General features: G+C 56.3%; 1 protein-coding gene across 14 annotated transcripts in view; it reads right to left on the bottom strand.

Annotated features, from left to right (window-relative positions):
• The window catches only part of PTPRS (protein tyrosine phosphatase receptor type S), a 197821-nt gene that overhangs the window by 204 nt on the left and 177617 nt on the right, over positions 1-20000 (bottom strand). For 13 of the 14 annotated variants that reach the window (XM_051971817.1, XM_051971821.1, XM_051971820.1 and 10 more), the window contains 12 exons: positions 11510-11607; positions 10396-10519; positions 9275-9450; positions 8633-8752; positions 7962-8116; positions 7389-7674; positions 6943-7121; positions 6635-6761; positions 6213-6338; positions 4554-4708; positions 2320-2455; positions 1-1797 (listed from right to left, as the gene is read on the bottom strand). The exon at positions 1-1797 is cut by the window's left edge and continues 204 nt beyond it. In XM_051971817.1, the coding sequence (XP_051827777.1) occupies positions 1729-1797; positions 2320-2455; positions 4554-4708; positions 6213-6338; positions 6635-6761; positions 6943-7121; positions 7389-7674; positions 7962-8116; positions 8633-8752; positions 9275-9450; positions 10396-10519; positions 11510-11607 (1751 nt within the window). In that variant the 3' untranslated portion in view covers positions 1-1728. The remainder of the gene's footprint in view (positions 1798-2319; positions 2456-4553; positions 4709-6212; positions 6339-6634; positions 6762-6942; positions 7122-7388; positions 7675-7961; positions 8117-8632; positions 8753-9274; positions 9451-10395; positions 10520-11509; positions 11608-20000) is intronic. The other variant, XM_051971819.1, reaches the window with a different exon arrangement.

Here is a 20000-nt window from a genome sequence, read left to right as displayed (position 1 = left end):
GGGCGGTCCAGTCCCTCCCCGGTGAGCGCAGGAGGCGGGGGTGTGCGCGCGTTTGTGCGTGTCCATGTTTGAGTGTGTGCGCACGCGCGCGCCCCTTCCCGCAGGGAGGGCCCGTCTCCCCGGGGCAGAGGGAGGCCGCCCCCTCCGGGGCAGGGCGTGTGTTCCTCTCGCCTCTGCACTTTGGCAACACGGTCGGCGCCCGCGGTCCCCTTTTCCCCTCCCGGCCGCCGCCCGGGGCACTGCCCGGGGTTTTCTGGTGGGAGGCGCCTGGTCCCGGCGGGGGGGGGCTGTGGCCGGCCTTCCCCGGCCCCCCCGCACCTGGAACCATGTCTGATATGTCTGAGATAGGATTTAAAAACAAAGCAAGGACAGTTCGTTCTTACATGAGCGGTCGAACCTTTCCAATGGTAGAAAAGCGTATGTAGAAGTAGCAATTCGCACGTAATCTCGTATATGATCACAGCCAGTACACAGAACGTTTCTACCGTGAAAAAATAGACTGTCTTTGAACGTAATATGAATAAGCAAATTTTCTTTTAAATTCATTGACTCATATTCTGTCAGTTTTTTTAAAAAAGGAAAAAATACACTATTTAAAAAAAAAACGGTAATGTCACTGGTTACAGTTACATCGATACTTTGAAGAAAGCCGCTCACAGCGCAGGGCTGAGGCTCCGCTCTTTCCGGTGGTCCGGCGGCCGAGGAGGTGGGCCAGCGTTCTGAGGCCCCTGGCTGCCCCGAGGGGAGGGGGCAGAGCGGCGGCGTGGGGGGCCTGCGCAGGCTTCGGGGCTCAGACCCAAACCTGGCCAGGACAGGGCCGCCGGCCCTCTGTTTCCTCGCCTGCAAAGGCTGGATCCCAAGGTTCCTTTCAGTCCGCAGCCGTGAGTCTGTGGCCAGCTCTGTCCCAAGGCCGCGGTGGGGGCGGGGAGGAGAGGGTTTGCCCGAGTTGGGGAGGGGTGGGCCAGACGAGCCAGGCCCCCCATCCCCCTCCCCAAAATCCAACAGGCAGGAAAGCCAGTTGCCAAGCTGCGCCATCCCCCTTTGTCTTTTTCTCCATCTTTGCAGAAGTAACATTTTTTGGAATCAAAAAAGAAATAAGGAATGTTCCAAGTATTCAAAAGGTGATCTGGCCCCAGCACTCCAGGGAGCGCTCAGCCCCCCAGCTGGGTCCTGGTTGGGGAGGACCCCTGGGCAGCCTTCCTTCCCCATTCTGGGCAGAGACCGTCCAGTGACTCTCCATCCCTCCCCCAGTGCCGGGCACTGGAGGCGTCTCCTCACTGTGGTCATTGGCTCAGGACTGCGGTGCGGGGCTCTGCGTGCATGGATGGTAGGGGGTGGGGGGCGTGGGGGGATGGCTTCCCCTAAAAATGGCCAACAGGATTAACAAAGAAACCAAACTCTTAAGGATGGGACCCAAGCGACTATGCCCCTCCCCAGACTGGGGGGCTGGGGAGGGGCAAGGTGACCTGGGGGCCAGAGCTGACTTGAGGTATCGAGCCCCCGGCACAGACCAGCCCTGGCTCACGCTCCTTGAGTTCATGCCGTGATGGCCCAGAGTGAGGCCCCAGCCCACCCCTCCCCCACACTCCCCGCTGTGGCCTCCAAATGAAAAGGTACTTGTTGGGTTCGGTTTGTGGTGATGGGTCCGAGGCTCCTTCCACTGGGAGGAAGGAGGAGCGTCTGTGGCGTCCGGGGGTCCGTGGAGCTGGCGGGGGGAGGGATGGCTTTTTATGTTGCATAGTGGTCGAAGCTTCCAAGGTACTCGAGGGCGGCCTGGTAGCAGAACTGGTACTCGTCCTAAAGCATGGAACAGAGGGTCAGCAGCGGCCACACAGCCCTCCCCCACCCAGGGGGCCAGAGGACAGCCGTGCTGCTCTGGGAGGAAGGAGTCGGGGGGCCTGAGTGTGAGTCCCGACTCCATGGGCGACGGTCCCTACATCTCCATGGGCTGATTTTACAGCTGAGGTAAGTGAAGCTTCAGGAGCTCCTGGGAGAACACTGGGCATGGGGGGGTGTAGGGGGTGCAGAGGGAGCGGGGGGCACGGGGGCAGCAGGCGCATGGGATGAGACAGAGGCAGCCACAGAGCAGCAGCAGATGGGGAAAAGGGCTGCCCTGTCACTCTGGAATGTGGGGCCCAGCAGGGATGGCCAACTGGGTCTGGAAGCACCGAGTTCCCATCCGGGAGATCCCAGCCAGTCATTTCACTTGCGTCTGCCTTGGGCTCCTCACTGTCGCCCTCAGCGCCCAGTACGGCCTCCCCGGGCCCCCAGGGCCAAAGACGGCCAGAGCTGCCCAAGTCCCGGTCCGGCGGTCCTCACCTCCGTCTGCACCATGGCCGGCCGCTGTGTCCGCAGCATCTTCACTGTCTGGAAGATGTCCACCACTCCCTCATAGCGCATCCTCTCCAGCACGATGCTGAGTGTGATGAAGACCCCGGTCCTGCCCACGCCAGCGCTGCAGACCAGGGGAGAAGAGCATGGGGTCAGAGGGGGAAAGGACCTCGCCATCTCCCTTGGGTCACCTGGGGACCCCAAGGGGCCACACCGGCGTCCTGCAAGTGGCAAAAGCCCCGGGCCCCTGCAGGGGACAGGGAGGTGAGGGCCCAGGCGCAATGACAATCTGGGGGTGCTCCCCATGCTCCCAGCGGAAATAAATGCTAGGTTTCCATAAAGTTAGTGAAAGACGGATGAGGGCTAATTTTTGCCATTCAAGTTCAAGGCCCTGGATGTCATCCAATACCTCCCCTTGCTGGGCCGGGAGTGGGAAGGGGCGACTTGGGGGCAGGGGGAGCCAAAATTGGAATCCAGCTCTGCAGATGTAACCATGAGCCCCCAGCCGGCCTTGTTCCTCCCCCCAAGTTCTGAGGATGCTCAGGGGCCTTTCCCAAACCCCAATGGAGGTCCTTCCATCCAATGGTGGGGTGGGGGGAAGATGCAGGCCAGAGGAGGGACAGGGAAGGGAGAGGAAGGTCGGGAGAGAGGAGAGAGACCCAACAAACTTATTATTAAGCACCGACGGTGTACAGAGCCCCGTCTAGTCCCACACAAAGTGAGGGCATTAGAAACCGATGGAGGGGATGGAATCAGGGAGGGGGAAGTGGGGAAAAGGGAAAAAGCTCAGGCTGCCCTTGGGGAACAAAAGCCTGTTTGCCTGGACTGCAGAGCAGCCTTACAGGGAGAGGAGTTGCAGGAAATCAGGTTGGAAGCCACGGATGGCCTGGAACAGGAAAGGGAGTCTGCCCTTTGGGGCAAGTCTGGCAGGGGGGTGGAGGTGGGGAGGAGAGGGCAATGGAGCCAATGAGTGGAGGTGGGAAAATATCATCCAGGAAAATGGAGTCAGGGGAATGAACAAGATGCCCCAGACTGGGGACCATGTGAATATATCAGTGGGAACAGGGAGGAGGGGTGGGACACAGGCAGGACCAACGGGACTGTGGAAACAGCACTAGTTAGTGACGGCGAGAATCCCCCAACCCTCCCTGCTGATCCTGTGGGGGAGCGACCTAGCTTGGATGGGGGTGGGGATGGGGCACAGGAGGATGGGGGGCTTTCTCCGGAATATGAGGAGCTCCTTGTTGTGGGACAGTCGGAAGTCCCTGTGTCAGCCCACCGTGACATCACCAAGTGCTCTCAGCAGGGAACGGACCTGGGGGCTGGGAAAGGGAGGGGCACGAGTGCTTCCCACGGACCCAGACCAAGCGAATGAAGGCCAGACTTGAGGCCCCTTCCATCTCTAGTAACGAAACATGGATGGGTGACAAGGGCCTGGGATAGACGGGCTGGCTCCCTGCTCTCCCAGCCAGGGCCCGACCGGCTCCCATCAGCAAAGTCTCCCGGGGGCTCCTGGTGCCTCGGCAGAAGCCCCCCTGCTCCCCTCGGGGCTCACACAACTGGTCTCAGAGAACTGGGACCCTCAGGCCCGTCTTAACCAATCCCAAGCTGAGAACAAGCCGGACACTGCACAGGATGTGAGGTCACCCTTTTCAGAAACCGTTCTGAGGGCAGCTAGGGGGCGCAGTGGGTAGACCCCCAGCCCTGAAGTCAAGAGGACCCGAGTTCTAATCTGGCCTCAGACACTGAATACTGCCTGGCTGTCACTTAGCCCAAGTGTCGGGGCGGGGGGGGCTGTTCTGAGAGAATAAAACCAGCTAATTTATTTGATTGTGTTCTGATAAATCTTTAACATCATACTGGTAACAGAGCACATCCTCATGTACTGAACAAAGGGTTTTTTTTTAATGAAGAATAGTCTGTTTTATCCTTCACATGTGTGTGTCTGAGACACTCAGAATTCATTCCCTTTCACACAGGGCTCTGGAAAGGTTCCCTGAAAGCGGAGGGACAAAGCTGGGAGGGGGCCAAGGAGAGGCCGGGGACAGAGGAACATGTGGGGAGGTGGGAGGGAAGCTGGGAGGTGGGGGGGGGGCATGACCATGGATGGAGAGAAGGGGAGAGGGGGCGTCTCCTTCCATGAGCCCAGCCCCGAGCAGCACCTTTGCCCAGCCATGCTCAGCTCAGAGCCCGGGGAGTCCGGCCCCGGCCACGATCCCTACCTGCAGTGGACAGAGATGGGCCCGTCCTGGCCGAACTGCTCCTTGGTTTTGTGCACTTGGCCAATGAAGTCGATGAAGCCCTCGCCCGACTTTGGCACGCCTTGCTCTGGCCAGTCTGTGAACTGGAACTGGCGGACCGTCCGGGACTGGCCGTCCTGGGGAGGAGAAGGTCCAGTGGTCAGCGCCCGGCCGGGAGAGCGCACTCTCTCCGTGTCCGGCTCTCCCAGAGCTGCTGGAGAGTCACAGGTTAGCAACTGAAGGCCCTGCCCACGCAGGGCTCACACCTGGTGGGGGGGGAGGGGGAGAGTCCTTCTGGGACAAGGGGACCCCTCACAGGAGGGAGCCTGATGGGGGAGGGGAAGCGGAACCCTCTGAGCAACCTGATCCAGGCTAAGGGGGCAGGACTCTCCAGAGCACGAGGGCCTGAAGGACAGGAGGGAAAGGTAAGGCTGAGCAGTGCCGGCCTGCGGGAGAAGGGTGCAGACCCACCCGACAAAGAAGAGGCAGCTCCCGGGACTAGGCAGAGGAGGGGCTGAAGGAGAGGGGTCCGCTGGGGGCCACCCATGGCGACGGGCCAGGCAGGAGCCACTGAGGCAGTGAGGGTGGCAGAGGAGGGGGCAGGGAGGAGGACTCGGTCCCATTCCCCTCCAGCGCCAAACCTCCACCCCCCTCCATTACTCCAGCACCACTATCATTCACCATCCACTGCTCTTATTCAGCCCGGACCTCTGCCCTCTGGCCCTGAGCCCGGGCTCTGAGAGGGGAGCTTTCCTGGTGCTCCGTGTCCAACTCGGCACTGTTTTCAGCCATTAGAATGTTAAGCTCTCTGGGGGCAGGGACGCAGTGCCTAGCATACATCGGGTGCTTAATAAATGCTCTTTCATCCATTCCTTCATCCACCCTGAGCAGACTGGACTGGGGGCCCCTCCCCCTCTCTCAGTGGGCCCGCTTTTCAGGGACCCGTGCAGTCCCAACCCTTCTCCCAGGAGCAGAGCTGCCCAGGCCGCCTTCCTCTTGTCTGCTGTTGGGCTCTTGGCCACTAGGTGGCAGGTCGCACAGGATCAAAGCCCTGGAATTAGCAAGTTCAAGTCTGGCCTCAGAGCCTTCCTAGCTGTGGGACCCTGGACTTGACTCTGTCTGCCTCATTTTCCTCAACTGTAAAATGGGGAGAATCCAGCATCTACCCCCAGGGGCTTTGTGAGTGTCAAATGAGATTGTATTTGCACGACTCTGGCACACAGTAAGTGGTACATAAATGTTTTCTCCTTCCCTCTTTACTGTCTTCACCATTTGCTTTGTTCCCTAACAACAACTTGTAGGACCTTGCTCTTAGAGCTAAGAGGGACCACAGCGATTTTCTAGTCCGCTTCCCCCCATTTTGCAGATGAGGGAAACAGGGCTCAAAAAGGGGACTGAGACAGTGAACAGCAGGGAGGGCCTCTGGCTTCCAGGCCACCGTCCTTGCTGTGGCCTCCCCTCCTCCGCAGCCTCCTTCCTCCTTGGCCTCCCCTCCTGGTTTCTCTGGGCCCGGCCTCAGGCTCCAGGTGCCCTTTGGGAGGCCAGACCTCACCTGGGCTGGGAGGGGAGGGGAAGAGCTGCCCCCCCCCAGAGCCTGGGCACCTGCACCCCACCGCCCCCCGGGCCCGGCCACATACTCACCCGGGCGTCAGTGACCTTGAACTCGCGCAGGATGTACTGGGGCATGTTGTACTCGGCCATGGGGTCCACCACGAAGTACTGGTAGCGAGCCGACCGTTCTGCCGGCCAGTACTGGTGACACTTCTCCTGGTGCAAGGAGAGCGGGCCGTCTGTCAGGCTGGCCAGCGTTTGGAGGGGAGGGGGCTGGGGGGCAGCCTCTGTCTCATCCCTACTCCCTGAGGCCGGGCCGGACTGGGCTAACAGACTGAGGGTCCTGGAGCAGCCCCCCTCCCCGCACTCTTGCCCCCTCCCTGGGGAGTCCTGGGGGCGGAGCTGCCGGAAGCCTTACGGAGGCTCCCTAAGTCTCAGAGGAAGCCCCTTTCTGTCGGGACTGGCTGCCAGCAAGGCTAAGCCCGGGGGAGGGGGCAGCCACACCCACTCACCCGGCCCATCTCGCGCAGCTTGGTCAGCATCACCACGATGGTGGAGTTGTTCTCCCACAGCATCCGCCAGAAGTCCTCGGTGGTCTCAGCCAGCGGCCCCTGCGTGGCGATGTAGGCCTTCTGCTGCCTATGAGCGAGAGAGGGTCACAGGGGGGGGCGCAGGCCCTCAGGGACCGGGGGTTTACCGCGACGCCAACCCCCGAGCCCGGCTCCTTCCTCGGACAGATGGGAGCCGAGCGGTGGGACTCGGGCCGGGGGCCCACAGGGACCCCCATGGGGGGGCAGGGCAGACAGGGACCCCCACGCACCGGTAGCCGTCGATGAAGCTGGCGTTGATGTAGTCGGAGCCCTCCACGCCGCGGATGGGCTGCAGGCAGACGCGCGTGCTCTCGTAGGGCATGATGTTCACCAGGCGGTTCTTGAACTTGTTGCAGGGAAGGTTGGCACTGATGAAGCGCGAGGTGTGGGCCTTGGAGTTGGCGAGCCTCTGGGAGCGGCAGAGGGGAGGGCGCCGTCAGCCCCCCTTTCCTGCCCCGGCCCCACCCTCCCTGCTCTTCCTCCGGGTTCTCTCTGAATCCTGAGCCTGGCTCTGGGGGCAGGAGGGAGGGGTGGGGCCCAGGCCGGGGTGGGGCGCCCGAGGCCCAGAGGGAAGGGCCCAGTTTGGCTTGGGCCGCCAGGGAGCAGCGGGCCGGGGAGCGGAGGATCTCCTCGCCCCCCCCACCCCCCGCTGTCCGCGGCTGCGCCCACCCCTCACCTTGAACTCCAGCTCCATGCCCGTGACGTGCTCGCCCGTCTCCACCTGGGCCAGCTTCTGGATGTATGAGTAGAGGTTGCGGGCGGGCACCTCCGTGTTGCCACAGGCAACGGCCTCCAGAAGGGCGTCGTGGATGAAGCTGTACTGGTCCTCGGTCTGGACCATGTAGTTTCGCTGTGAGCGCATGAGGGTCACGTGCCCGTAGATGTCCACGGTCTTCTCGGGCTTGATGCGCTCCAGCATGGCATCTATCACGATGAAGCAGCCCGTCCGGCCCACGCCCGCGCTGTGGGAGAGAGAGCGGTCGCACCGGCTGGGCCCAGCGGGCTCTGACCCCCCGCCCCGTGCTCCTTCAGGGAGGAGGGAAGGGCCGTGCGGGGGGCCCTGGTGCCCCAAGCCCCTGCTGGTCTCTGGGGTGGCGCCCTAGAGATAAGGCTGGAGGCGGGGGGCAGGGGAGCCCGAAGGGGCAGGTCCCACGATATGTCAGCAGCTGGTCCTAACAATGCCCTTTAAGCCCAAGCCGGCCAGGGCAGGACCCGGTGCCGGGACCGCGGAGGCCGGGAGACCGCGTACCTGCAGTGCACCACAATGGGGCCCGCGTCGGGAGGGTTGCAGGTCTTCACCCTTCTCAAGAAAGCCAGGAAGGGCGTCGGGTACTCCGGGACACCGTGATCCGGCCACGCTGTGAACTGGAACTGGCGCACTTCCCGCTTCTCGCTGGAGCCGTTCTGAGGGGACATGGGGCAGGCTGGTGGGCGGATGGCCCCTGGACTGACCCCTCTCCTAAGGCACCTGTATAGTGTGGGAGGCTCTGGCCCCCTCACTGCCTGCTCTGAAACCCCGGCGGCTTCCTGCGCCCTGAGAGAAAGTCCCAGCTGCTCCATCTCTTCCTGGCCTAAGCTCTCCCATCCCCCATCCTTCCGAGCCCATCCTGTCCTTGGGGCCCCCTGTGATGAAGCTACCAAACCTCCAGAACTCCCTCCTCCCCGAGCTGGACGGCTGCCTTCTCCCCAAAAGGGGGCTGGTGTCCCCCCAGGGGGAACCTGTACTCATGGGACACAGGACGGGGGGGAAGGGCTGGCTGCAGAGGCCAGGGCCTGGGGCGCTGAGGGGGCCCAGGGCCCTGCAGAACCTCGAGGTTCCCAAGCCCAATGCTCCCTCCGACTCCTCCCTGTCTCCAAGGCCACCCCCTCCTGGCCCCAGAGCCCCGGGCCTGGCTCACTGCTCTAGGCAGGAGGCGGCACCTTGTGCAGGGAGAAGGTCCGGACGCAGAACGTGGCCAGCTCGATCGTGTCCAGCAGCGTGACCTGGATCACCCCGTAGGTCTCGGTGCCCCGGCCAGGCCAGTACTGGTCACACTTGATCTGGGGGAGGGAAGGCCGGGATCAGTCTGGGCTAAGCGGCTATGGCCCGCCCCAGGGAAGCAGCCCCGGGGAGTGCGGCCTGGCTGGGACGAGGCTGCTTGGGCCGGAGCAGCGCTGACCCCGCCAGGGGCCTTTTCTAGGCTACAGAAGCTCTGCCCAGCCCCCGCCCTTCTGGGAGGAGAGGATGAGGAAACAGATTCCGGGAGTGGAGGTGACTCAGTGAACATCCCACGGCTGGCAGCCATGGCACAGCAGGACTCGAATCCAGGTCTCTACAATCTGTGAACTTCCCGCATGGGCCTGCTTCCTTCTCAGGGGCCAGCAGGTGGCCCTTCTTGCCCCCCTTTTTACGTATTTTGCCCCCTCCGTTCCGGGCCTTTTTGCAGTCCCTAGGTCCTGCGCGCAGTGAGGGTGGGGGTGGGGGGCGGGCAGTGCTGGGCCGGCCGGTCGGGCTGGGCTGAGAGAGTGGAGCGGGTTCCAGGCGTGGCCCCGGTGCTTCCGGCTCGCTGCCCGCCCCCTTACCCGTGACTTCTCCTCCAGCTTGGTCATCATGACGACGGTGGCCGAGCGCTGCTCCCACACCATGCGCCAGAAGTCGCCGAAGGTCTCGGGCAGCGGCCCCTGCGTGGCGATGTACGCGTTCTGCTTTCGGTAGCCGTCTATGTAGTTGGCGTTGATGTAATCGCTGCCCACGATGCCTGCGTTCGAGAGAGGGAAGGCGCTCGGAGGGGCAGCCTCTGGAAGCACCCTCCCTTGGGGCTGAGGCTCGGGCCGTCCTTCAGCAGGACAGAGCTAGGGCCATCCCGGGGGGCGCAGACCCTGGGCGGACCCTTGGCTCTCAGGGCAACCCTCTCCCCACATGTGCCCAGGACCACGAGGGGCCGTCTGCAGAGGGAGAGAATGGTGGTGGGGGCCCAGGACAACTCCTGCTTGGTGACTTTTGAGGCTCCGCAGACTGGAGGTGGGCAGTCCTCATTCTTGCTCATGCTGGATGGGGGATTTCTCTCTCTCCTGAATCCCTGCCCAGCTACAGGAACAAGGATGGTCCTGGGCATGATCTGTCCCTCAGGGATGGTTTCAGGGAGAAGGCCCCTAAGAGTGGGGCCTGCCACGCTGCCTCTCTTCCCTCTCGGCTCTGTGGTGGTGGTTCTGCCCGCAAGACTCACGGGGGAGAGCCACAGATCATGGAGCTGGGACAGAGCCCTAAGGCATGGCTAGCCCTCATCCAGGCTCTGCTTGAAGACTCCCAGTGACGGGGTGCTCACTACCTCTTAAAGTATCCCATTCAACTGGGAAATGGTTAGGGTGGGGCACAAAAGGCCCAGAAACCAGATGACTTCCACCACCTGGGAGCTGCTTTCCCTCTCTTGTCCATCTTTCTTTTATTTTTAGAGGAATTCTAGTTTGTGAAGAGTTGATTAAACCTCCCCCTCCCAGCTCTCGCTGGGGCAGGAGTGTGACTGAGGCCTGATTATACACTATGGTGAAGAGCTCACTGGGGGCTGGGGGCCGAGTTCCAGCCCTGATTCGGCCAGTACTCAGGGACAGACCTTTTCTCTCTTGGCCTCAGCTTTCCTACCTGGGAAGTAGGGGTGCGAATCCCTGCCCAGTGTGCCCCCTGGGCAGCTCAGAAGGACTCTTACCTTCCATGGGGAGAAGGATGACCCGCGAGTGGTCGTAAGCTATGACATTGGCGTAACGATTCTTCGGTTTATTCACCTCCAAGTTAGAATGTTCCCATGTGAACTGCTGTCCAGGGTCAATAGACTGCAGGACCAGAAAAAGACAGAGGAAGAAAGGGAGATCCAGAAGAGTGGGGAAGGAAAGAAAGATGGGTAAGGAGAGGAGAAGAGAGACAAAAGTGGGGGGAAGATAAGAGAGGAGAATGGGGAGAGAAACAGAAGGGGCAAAATAAAAAGAGGATGAAGAAAGGGTAAAGAATGAGGGAAATGAGTGAAAGAGGGATAAAGAGAAGAAAAAGGGAGGGGAGAAGAAAAAAAGAGGGAATAAGAGACAGGAAGAGGAGAGGAAGGAAGACAAAAGGAGCAAAAGGGAAGAGAAAGAAAGAGAGGTAAAGGAGGAAGACAGATTGGACAGAACAAAGAAAAAGGGAGATGAGAAGGATGTCAAACACAAGACTGTCAGGCCACTATTGCTGAGTCAGCCTCCTCTGGCAAGGCTGCTAGAGGCAGCAGAGTTGGGGGGTGTTAGGAGAAGAGTCAAAGGGTGGTCCTTATTCTAGCCACCTGGGCCATGTGAGAGAATCAAATGAGAGGACTGAAATAGCTTGGCTAGACTTAGCTGCCCCCCAAGCCCTTCATTTAACAAACAAGGATCCCTTAGGGATCAGCCAAGGCCATATGACAAGTCAATGAGAGATCTGGGTTTCAGCCCCAAGCGAGGGCACTTCCCATTGTCCTACACTGCCAGGACTCAGGCCTTTGCCTCTGCTGTGCCCCTTTGCTCTGGGCACAATACAGCACCCAGCTGAAGAGACTCCTCCTGGAGAGGTTCCCCCAACCACCCCCTGGGCTCTCTGCACTCGGCTGGGCTCTAGCATTGCCCTGACCCACTTTATTCCAAGAGAAGGTCATTTCCAAAGGCCTTTTACAGTCAAAGTGACACGCTCAGCCTCGTGCGAGCAGCAGGAGAACAGAGATCCAGCACCAACTCCAAATCCCGTGCTCTCCCCACCAAGCTAGTCTGGCTCAGTGAGGACCCCCAAGTGGGGGGTGGGGGGGTCCTGCAGCCACTTACCTCATACTCCTGAGATAACTTCAGGTTGTCGTTTGCTTTGAGGTGCTCAGTGTGCTCAGCCATCTCGGTGATAGGGATTGGAGGGTGGCTGAGCATACCTGGGGGGAGAGCAGACCCGCCAGGTGGGGGCGGGGAAGGAGCGTGGTCATGGCCTGTGGGGGGGCCGGGGCAGCCCCCAGCCCGGCCCAAGGGATGTATGAAGTGGGGACGATGAGGGGTGAGGGGAGGCTCTACAATGTGAGTTCTGCAATGGAAGGCGGCGGTTAGAAGAGAGAGGCAGGCAGGGCTCGAAATTCATGTCCTGGGAGGGGAAGGTCGGGAAAAGAGAGGTGGTCTCCTCTGCCCACCAGGGCCCCAGAGTAGGGGTGATCAGGAGGAGGCAGGGAGGGAGGGAAGAGACAGTTGACAGTACTTGGTTCCTAAGATCTTCTAGACAAAGTGAACTGGAGGGGAAGGAGCTGGCCCCCACATACCCAGCTGCTGCAGAGGGGATGGGAGTCTGGGGACACACAGATGGAGATGGACATGCAGCTGGGCAAGGTAGGAGGTCTCTGGGGATCCTCCCTGCCTGGCCCAGGGACTGGGGCTGGTGGGCCCGTCGCAAAGTCCATCTACCAGGTGGATGAGGAGTGTCAGAAGATCCATCCTTAGTTTTGTCCCCTCCCTCAGGGCCTGGGTGACCACAGCTGGAGCCAGCAGTGAACAGCTTTCATGGGACATGTTTGGTTCTTACAAAACTCTGGCCAGGCTTGCAAGGACCAGAGAATAAGTACCTTTAAGAGTTTCTCGTCAGCATGAACCTGGGAAGGCTAAAACTCAAGATTTCACCCCGTAGAGGTTTGGGAAAGGTCCCTTGGGTTTAGCCGTGTTGTCCTCCTGCAATCAGTCCGCTCAGTACTGCTGCCTGATTCTAGTCGGAGCCTTATAGTCCTGACCCTGGCCGGCTGCCTTGGTAATGCTGGGGCTTCCCTTGGGAGTGTGTGGATGACTCAGTATACCCCCTCCCCACTCTCTGCTGGGGTCCAGAACCTGCTCTGAGTATGTTGGGGATGCATTACTGTGCATGTCGCCTCCTCCCCTAGGGTCCTTGCAGGGTGCCCTGTCTGCTCTCTGGGCCATGGCTCACTCCCACCACCTTCAGGACCTACCAGGGGTGGGGCAGGGGATGAGGGTGACTGCTGAAAATTTCGAGCCCGAGAATGTGTCATGGTGAAGCAAGAGGTGGTGGGAGCGTGATCAGCTGAACAGAGTGGGGCAAAGCAAGCGCTGCTCTCTAGTTTTACAGTGCACACCCTTCCTTCTCCCCCTCACTCCTGCCCTTAGGGGACAATAAGGCAGACAGCAGAGTGGGGTGGGCATGGACATATAACCAAAACCCTCCTCATCAACCTGGGGTCCCCCAAAGGGGGCTCCCTAGACTAGGAGGTAGGAGAGCCTTGGACAGACCCAGCTCTGTCCCCGCTTTATTGTGTGACCTTGGATCTTTGGGCCTCAAGTTTCCTCACAGGTAAAATGGAAGTAATATCACCTGCCCACTATCTAATGAGAATAAGCTGAAGAGATGGGAAGGTGCTTTGGAAAGGTTAACATATGTTAATGTAAGGGCATAGTGCTACTCATCACCTACCACCCCCCACTCCTCCCATTACTCAAGTGGCTACAAGTACAGAGGCTGCTCCTCTCAACCTCCAACCCTTACTCTGAGGTCACAGCATCGGATAACTCAGAACTGGAAAGGCCCCTTAGGGAAGGATGATCTAGTCCAGATCAAGAAATTGAGGTTGAGAGAGAAGGGAAGCGACACAGATAGGAAGACATGATGCTAGGTGCTGAGACTATTTTCTATGAGGGACAGATAGAGGTCTGGCTGCACCCAAGGATGTTGGGAGACAAGATAAAGAAGGACTTGTCTTCAAGCTCCTGGGGCCCTGTGAGGGACTCCAAGGCATCAAGGATTGAGGTAGGTTGTCAACCTCTGCTTTAAAAGATTCATTCCCCTCCTCCCCTCTGTGGCTCAATTCCTGTTTTTGGAAGCTTAATCTAATTTGTTGGAAACATCGATCCACTTGGGGGAAGATCAATTCCTATTTTAGGACGATACTTCCTTCTCTTTTGACCATTGATCTCTATTTTCCTGAAGAGCCATCGTTAGGGGGAAAGACAGATCCCTCTTTGGGGAGAAGGCACTCGTTTATTTGGGAGAGAGACGAAGGTGGTTCTAGGAAGGCAAAGAGTGTATGTGTGTGTGTAAGACATGGTTAGTCTGCCCTCACTCCTTCTGATCAGGGAAGGCAGAATTACCCCACTCCCCCACTTAAGAGGTAGCCAGTGGTGGTTCCCCCAGCTGTCCACTCTGGAAGAGGAGGAGGCCTGACTGTGGAGAGGGGGAGAACTGGTGGCCTCAGGAACCTGAGTCAGTAAAGGGAGGCACCTGTACTGCCCTGGCACAAGCACAAGGCTTGGAGTCAAGGAGAAGAGCCTAGCCTGGGATTGCAGCTCAGACATGCGCGTGAGCACGGGTGAGCCAGCACACTCTTTGAGCCTCACTGCCTGACCTGTAAAGTGGAGATGCCGATTCTTGCCCAAGCCCAAGAAGGTTTATAAATGGGGTTGTAGGCTCATGAACTTGCAGCCCTAGAGCTCCCCCCAGCCCAGCCCAGGCCATTTCACAGATGGGGACACTCAGAGCCCAGGGTTGTGACTTCTCTGCCCAAGGTCACCCAGGGAATAAGTGGGAGAGCATTGCCATACTTGGCCCCCCACGGGCTCAGCTTTCTCCCGGAGTGAATGCCTGCCTGCTGCACCAATGCTGAGCCCGTCCCTTTAACTGATGATTTCACGAAATGCGATGGATAGAAGAAAATGAATCTCTGGGTAGGAAAAAGCCTCTCCATGCTTTGCAGGGTAGGCTGGTCCTCGAAGGACAGAATGAATTCTCTTTACACGACTGTTTCTTGGCTCATACATCGAACAGACTGGGAGCCGGGAGGGCCTCAGGGGCCTCTGGTCTAACTCCTTCATTTTACAGAGGAGGAACACGAGGCCCAGGTGTTAAGATCTTTGACCAAGGTCACACATCAAGTGAAGAGCCAGAATTTGAACTTGGGTCCTGACTAGAAGGAAGACATTTTCTACTTCTCCCAGAGAAGCTGCCCAAGCTCCGGTTCATGCTGGCACAGGCTTTGGGAGCCCAGGCAGGGCCATGGAGGCAGACATCGCTGTTGTGGAAGGGGAGACGGCGCCACATTTGTATAAGTGAACTTCAAGACCGCAGGGTCAGAGATACAGACCTGGAAGGGGCCCCAGGGACCACCACTTTCTCATGAGGAGACTGAGTCCTAGAGACTGGAAGTGACTCGGCCAGCGTCCTAGAGGCAGGGGCAGGGCTGGGAAGAGCCCCCGGCTCCTTGGCCCCTGGTTTCTCTGGGTAATGCTGTACAATGACTCATCCTCCAGGAAAGGGAATCGCCCTTCCACACTGCTCTGGTTTGTAATGCCCGATTTTCCCACAAGGAATGTTGTCTGACCCTCTGCCTCCCATGTTGCCCTTTGTTTCCCAGGAAGCTCTCGCTGGGTTAGGGGAGTGGTAAGAGGTAGGGAAAGAGAAGGGGAAGGGAATGAGCATATTATTATTATTGTTATTGCCATTATTATTATTATTATTAAGCTCCTACTATGTGCCAGGTACTGTGCTAAGCACTTGATTTGATTCTCACAACAATCCTGACAGGTAGGGGCTGTTAGTAACCCCATTCTCCATTGGAGAAAACTGAGGCAATCAGACATTAAGTATCTTGCCCAGGGCCCCACAGCTAGCATCTGAGACCAGAATGGAACTCAGATCTTCCTGACTATCCACAGCACCTTTAAAGACTAGGAGATTTGGGGCTGGGAGGGTCCTGGCTGCCACCTTAAGGACACTTTCGTTTTTGAGGCCGGGTCACAGTGAAAATGCTGTTTCTCAAGTCCAAAAAGGGGCTAAGCATCTGCTGGAACTCAGGACTGTGCAGGAAGGACATGCATCTCAGGGCCTACAACCCAGACCTCTCAGTGAGGTTGCTGTTCTGGTGCAGCCCCCGACGAGCAGGGACCAGGAGGGGCCTTGTGCTGGGCTGGAGGCCTGGGGACACACAGATTCCCAAGACAGAGAAAGCGTTGCAGACTGGGAGGCAGTGGCTGTGGTCGGCCCTTCCTCGCGGCATCGTCTGCCTTGGCAGAAACCTTTCTAGAAGAAGAAGGGTGCCCAGAGGCCCACCAGCACATCACGGCTAGAAGGCTTATGGAGGAATCAATGAGGAACACTGGGACTTAGAAGGGAAGGGGCCTTCAGGGCCTGACTTCCAGGGGGATTCAGAGAGGGCCAGGCTGAGCCCAGGTCTTCTCCCACAGAGTTATATAGGTGGTGGGTGGGAACCTCACAGTTCCCTGGTGGGCTCAGTCTCTGGAGCAGAGAGGGAGGTCACTCACCAAGCTATTCAGAGCCCCAAACAACCAAGACCCCTCATTCTAGAGGAGGCACCTCGGCTTGGTGGAGGACATTTTCCTGCCCAGGCCTCTCCTTGGCTGATGGGTCTTCACCAATGTGGGCCAGGGCCTACCTAAGCCTGTTCATCCTACAGGATTCTTGTCCACTTCCCCCGCCCTGAATCCTCCACAGATGTTCTACCAAAGTCTCAGGTCTTCTTCTAGGTTTCCTAATACTCTGGGGCTAACTTGCTACACCTGAGCCGTGGCTCATTATTCCTTGCTCTCAGGCAATGACCGGCCCTTTTCTGGTCCACTCCTTGAGAGCTCTCTTGGGTTGCCTCTTGCATGCACATCCTGGGCAGTGTGGGAAGCCTCCCACAACTTTCTTCTGGATCCCGCTCTATCTCCCCCCTTTTCCATCTGCCCCAGGTCCAGGATTCAAGCCCACTGATGGACAGGACCAAACAGTCACAGAAGGGAGCCCAGAGGGTCTCTGGTCCAGTTTGGACTCAAAGACCACTTGCCTGTATAACTGTCCTCTTCACCTCAAGAAGAGTGAACCTGCATTTATTTGAAGGTCTCCAGTAAGGAGGAACCACGATGATGAAACTCACCCAACTTTTCACCAAATGCTAGGAAGTTTCTTCTAACATCAAGTCCCATTGCCTCTAGGTCTTTTCCACTTTTCCCATCGGGCTGTGAGCGCCTTGGAGGATTCTTTAAGGATGATTTCTGCTTTCTTGAATCTTTTTTTAAAACCAACAACCAATAGACACAAATGGATTTTGCTTCTCTGCATCTCACTTTCAGAAGATTGTGCGACTATAGAAATGTGGTGGTTGTGGAGGATTATCTGAAATCCTGTTTGTTCCCTCGTATTTACATTAGGATATGCTAAATGTGGGGACATTATTCTCAAAGATTTTATAGCACTAAGAAAGCAGGTGTATAGGTGGGTGATTTCCTCACACACAGTCACATAGAGATGCTCTCTCTTCTCTTCTCTCTCTCTCTCTCTCTCTCCCCCTCTCCCTCTGTCACACACACACACACACACACACACACACACACACGCACACACACACCCCCTTACATCATATCCCAGATCAGAAACCTATCCCATCTGGGACATCCCCCTGCCATCTGCTCCCCCCCCCCCAGCTTCTTTCCACCCCAGTCTGGAATCTTCCTCAAACCAACAGCCCCACTGTTGCTGGCCAGGCCATGGTAATCACTATCTTCACCATCCTCTCAGTGATTTGCTTGACTCATGCGTCCCTCCCTGGCCATCTCTTCCTTGCATATGATCTCTAGCCATCAGAATCTGACTTTCTTTTTGAAGGAACTGCCTCAGGTTTCTATTCGTATCCTCGGCATGTGGTGCAAAGCATAAGTACTTAATACTTAGATACTCAGATACAAGCTGTGTGAAGTTGGACAAATCACTTAACCTCTGTTTCCTCAATCGTAAAATGGGAACAATCCTAGCACCTACCAAGGCTGTATCAAAAGAGCTAACAGAGGGCAGCTAGGTGGCCGAGTGGATAGAGCAGAGGACCTTAGTTCAAATCTGGCCTCAGACCCTTATTAGCTGTGACCTGAGACAAGCCACTTAACCCTAATTGCCCCCCCAATACAAAATATTAAAAGAGAGAGGTAACAGTTGTAAAACACTTAGCACAGTGTCTGGCACATACCAGATATTATATAAATGCTAGCTATTATTATTAATACTAACAAATGGTTTTTCATTCACATTCATTTTCCCATATGTAAAGATGTCCCATATATTACTCTTATGCTCCTAGTCTCATGTACATGTACACTCATTCACAAATATATACTTCCATACATATATGTATATATAATTATGCATTTGTGTATATATCACAAACACATACACCCATAATATATGTGTGTAAATGTATACAGAAATGCACACAGGCAACACATCACAAACACACATATATATACACATATATGGGTATATGTGCATACAGAATTGCATACGGGCAATAAAACAAGCATATACATATTGAAAAGCACCCATGGGCACACACCACAAACACATACCCCATCCATGTGTATATAGACATTTACACATGCATACATATCATAAGCACACATATTTGTAGATATATGTATGTATAGAAATATAGATATGTATCTATTACAAATATAAACTCCCATATTTTGTTTGTTTATATATACACACACTATATGTATCACGACTATACATTCCCATAATATGCATATATATATTATACATATAGCTGTGTTTGTTTGCATATACATGCACACATATATACACCCACACTCATAAGTGCACACCACAAATCTACACCTCACACATATATCTGTGTATATGTGTTTGTTACACACACACACAAACTCTCTACAGAGCCCTGGTTCCTGAATAAGATCAGCGGTCTTTTGGGCCTCTATTCTTTTCCTTCTACACTTTTTTTTGTTCTATGATTCCCAAAACACGGATGATTCCCAAATCTATATTCTACAATCTCTCTTGTGGATTCTTATAACCCTCACCTGTAGGACACACCTGGATGGCTCCCAACACCTCAAATCCAACACAATTCTCCGTCCAAACCGCACTCATAGCTACCACCCCCCTCCCTCTTCTGGCTGGGGCTCTGCTATGGTCCTTTCAGTCACTCGGGCCCTTGACCCCAAGGAGGGCCGACCCGTTAAGCCCTGTCGTTCGACACTCATGGTACCGATTCCTTTCACTGCATTCCCGAGGCTGGCTCATGGCTCACATCCTCATTGCTGCTCATCTGGACTAAAGCATCAGCCTCTTTACTGGCCTCCCTGACTCCCTTCTCCCCCTTTTCCAAACCATCTTCCCACAGCTACCAATCTTGTCTTCCTAAAGTCCACTCTTGCCCATATCCCTCACTCCCCATTGCTGCCAGAGTCAAAGGCAAACTTTTAGCCTGGAATCAAAGTCCCTCCTCCATCGGGCTCCAAATAATCCCTCCATCTCAGGTCTTCGCCTTCCCCCTTATGCTGTCATGTTCAGGATCTATCTGCAAGGCTAACCCTTCCTCATTCTGCCATGCACAGCCCACGTGGCCTGCTCCAAGGCTTCCATGCTCTCTGGCTGCTGGCTCCAAGGGCGTCTGTTTTCCTCCTCAGCTGTGTCTCATCTGGCACTCTGCCTCATTTCTGCTGAAGGCAGTGCCATCCTTTCCTCCCATGACCCGTTACTCATGACCTCACGCTGCACATCTGGTCAGTGACCAAATCTTGTCCTTTTTTTCTTCCACTCCTTTCCAACCCAACCCCCAATCTCTAGTCACAGAGACTCCACCTTAATTCAGACCCTCACCACCTTTCCCCCAGATTATTGCAACAGCCTCCTGACTGGCCTCCCCACTTTAAGTCTCTTCCCTACTCCAATCCGTTCTCCACTCTGCGGATCAAATAAGATATTTGTCAAACATTGAGCATAGTGCCTGGGACACAGCAGGTGTTTAATTGATGCTTTCTGATGGACTGCTCTCTTTTTTGACATCGTCATTCCCTATCTTGTATGATGTTTATTCCTCCATTAGAATGTATGTACCTTCAGGATTGGGGTTGTTTTATTTTACATCCCCAGTACCTAGCATAGAGCTTGGTACAAAGTAGGTGTCTAATAAGTGTTTATTGGTAACTATACACACATATTTATATCCTTATGTAAATCCTCATAAATATTTTTATCACATCTCTTTGCCCCTATTATACATAATAAACACATTCACACCACAATATATGTGCACTTAAACACAGACATCTCTCCTCATAAATGTACGTTTACACATCTCCCATACTCTTGCAATGCCCTAATAGCTATTTGAGTACAGCTTCAGCGTGTCTTCCAAAGATCCACTCACGCAGCTACCCAACATGTGCTACACCGATGGTATACACCTGTTTGTGGGGAGCAGCTGGGCGGTGCAATAGGGAGAGCACCAGCTCTGGAGTCAGGAGGACCCAAGTTCAAATCTGGCCTCAGACA

The sequence above is a fragment of the Antechinus flavipes genome, chromosome 1 (genome assembly GCF_016432865.1).
Source record: "Antechinus flavipes isolate AdamAnt ecotype Samford, QLD, Australia chromosome 1, AdamAnt_v2, whole genome shotgun sequence".
Taxonomy (NCBI): Eukaryota; Metazoa; Chordata; class Mammalia; order Dasyuromorphia; family Dasyuridae; genus Antechinus; species Antechinus flavipes.
The sequence above is the reverse complement of the archived record's forward strand: the minus strand, read 5'-3'. Positions and strand labels throughout refer to the sequence as shown.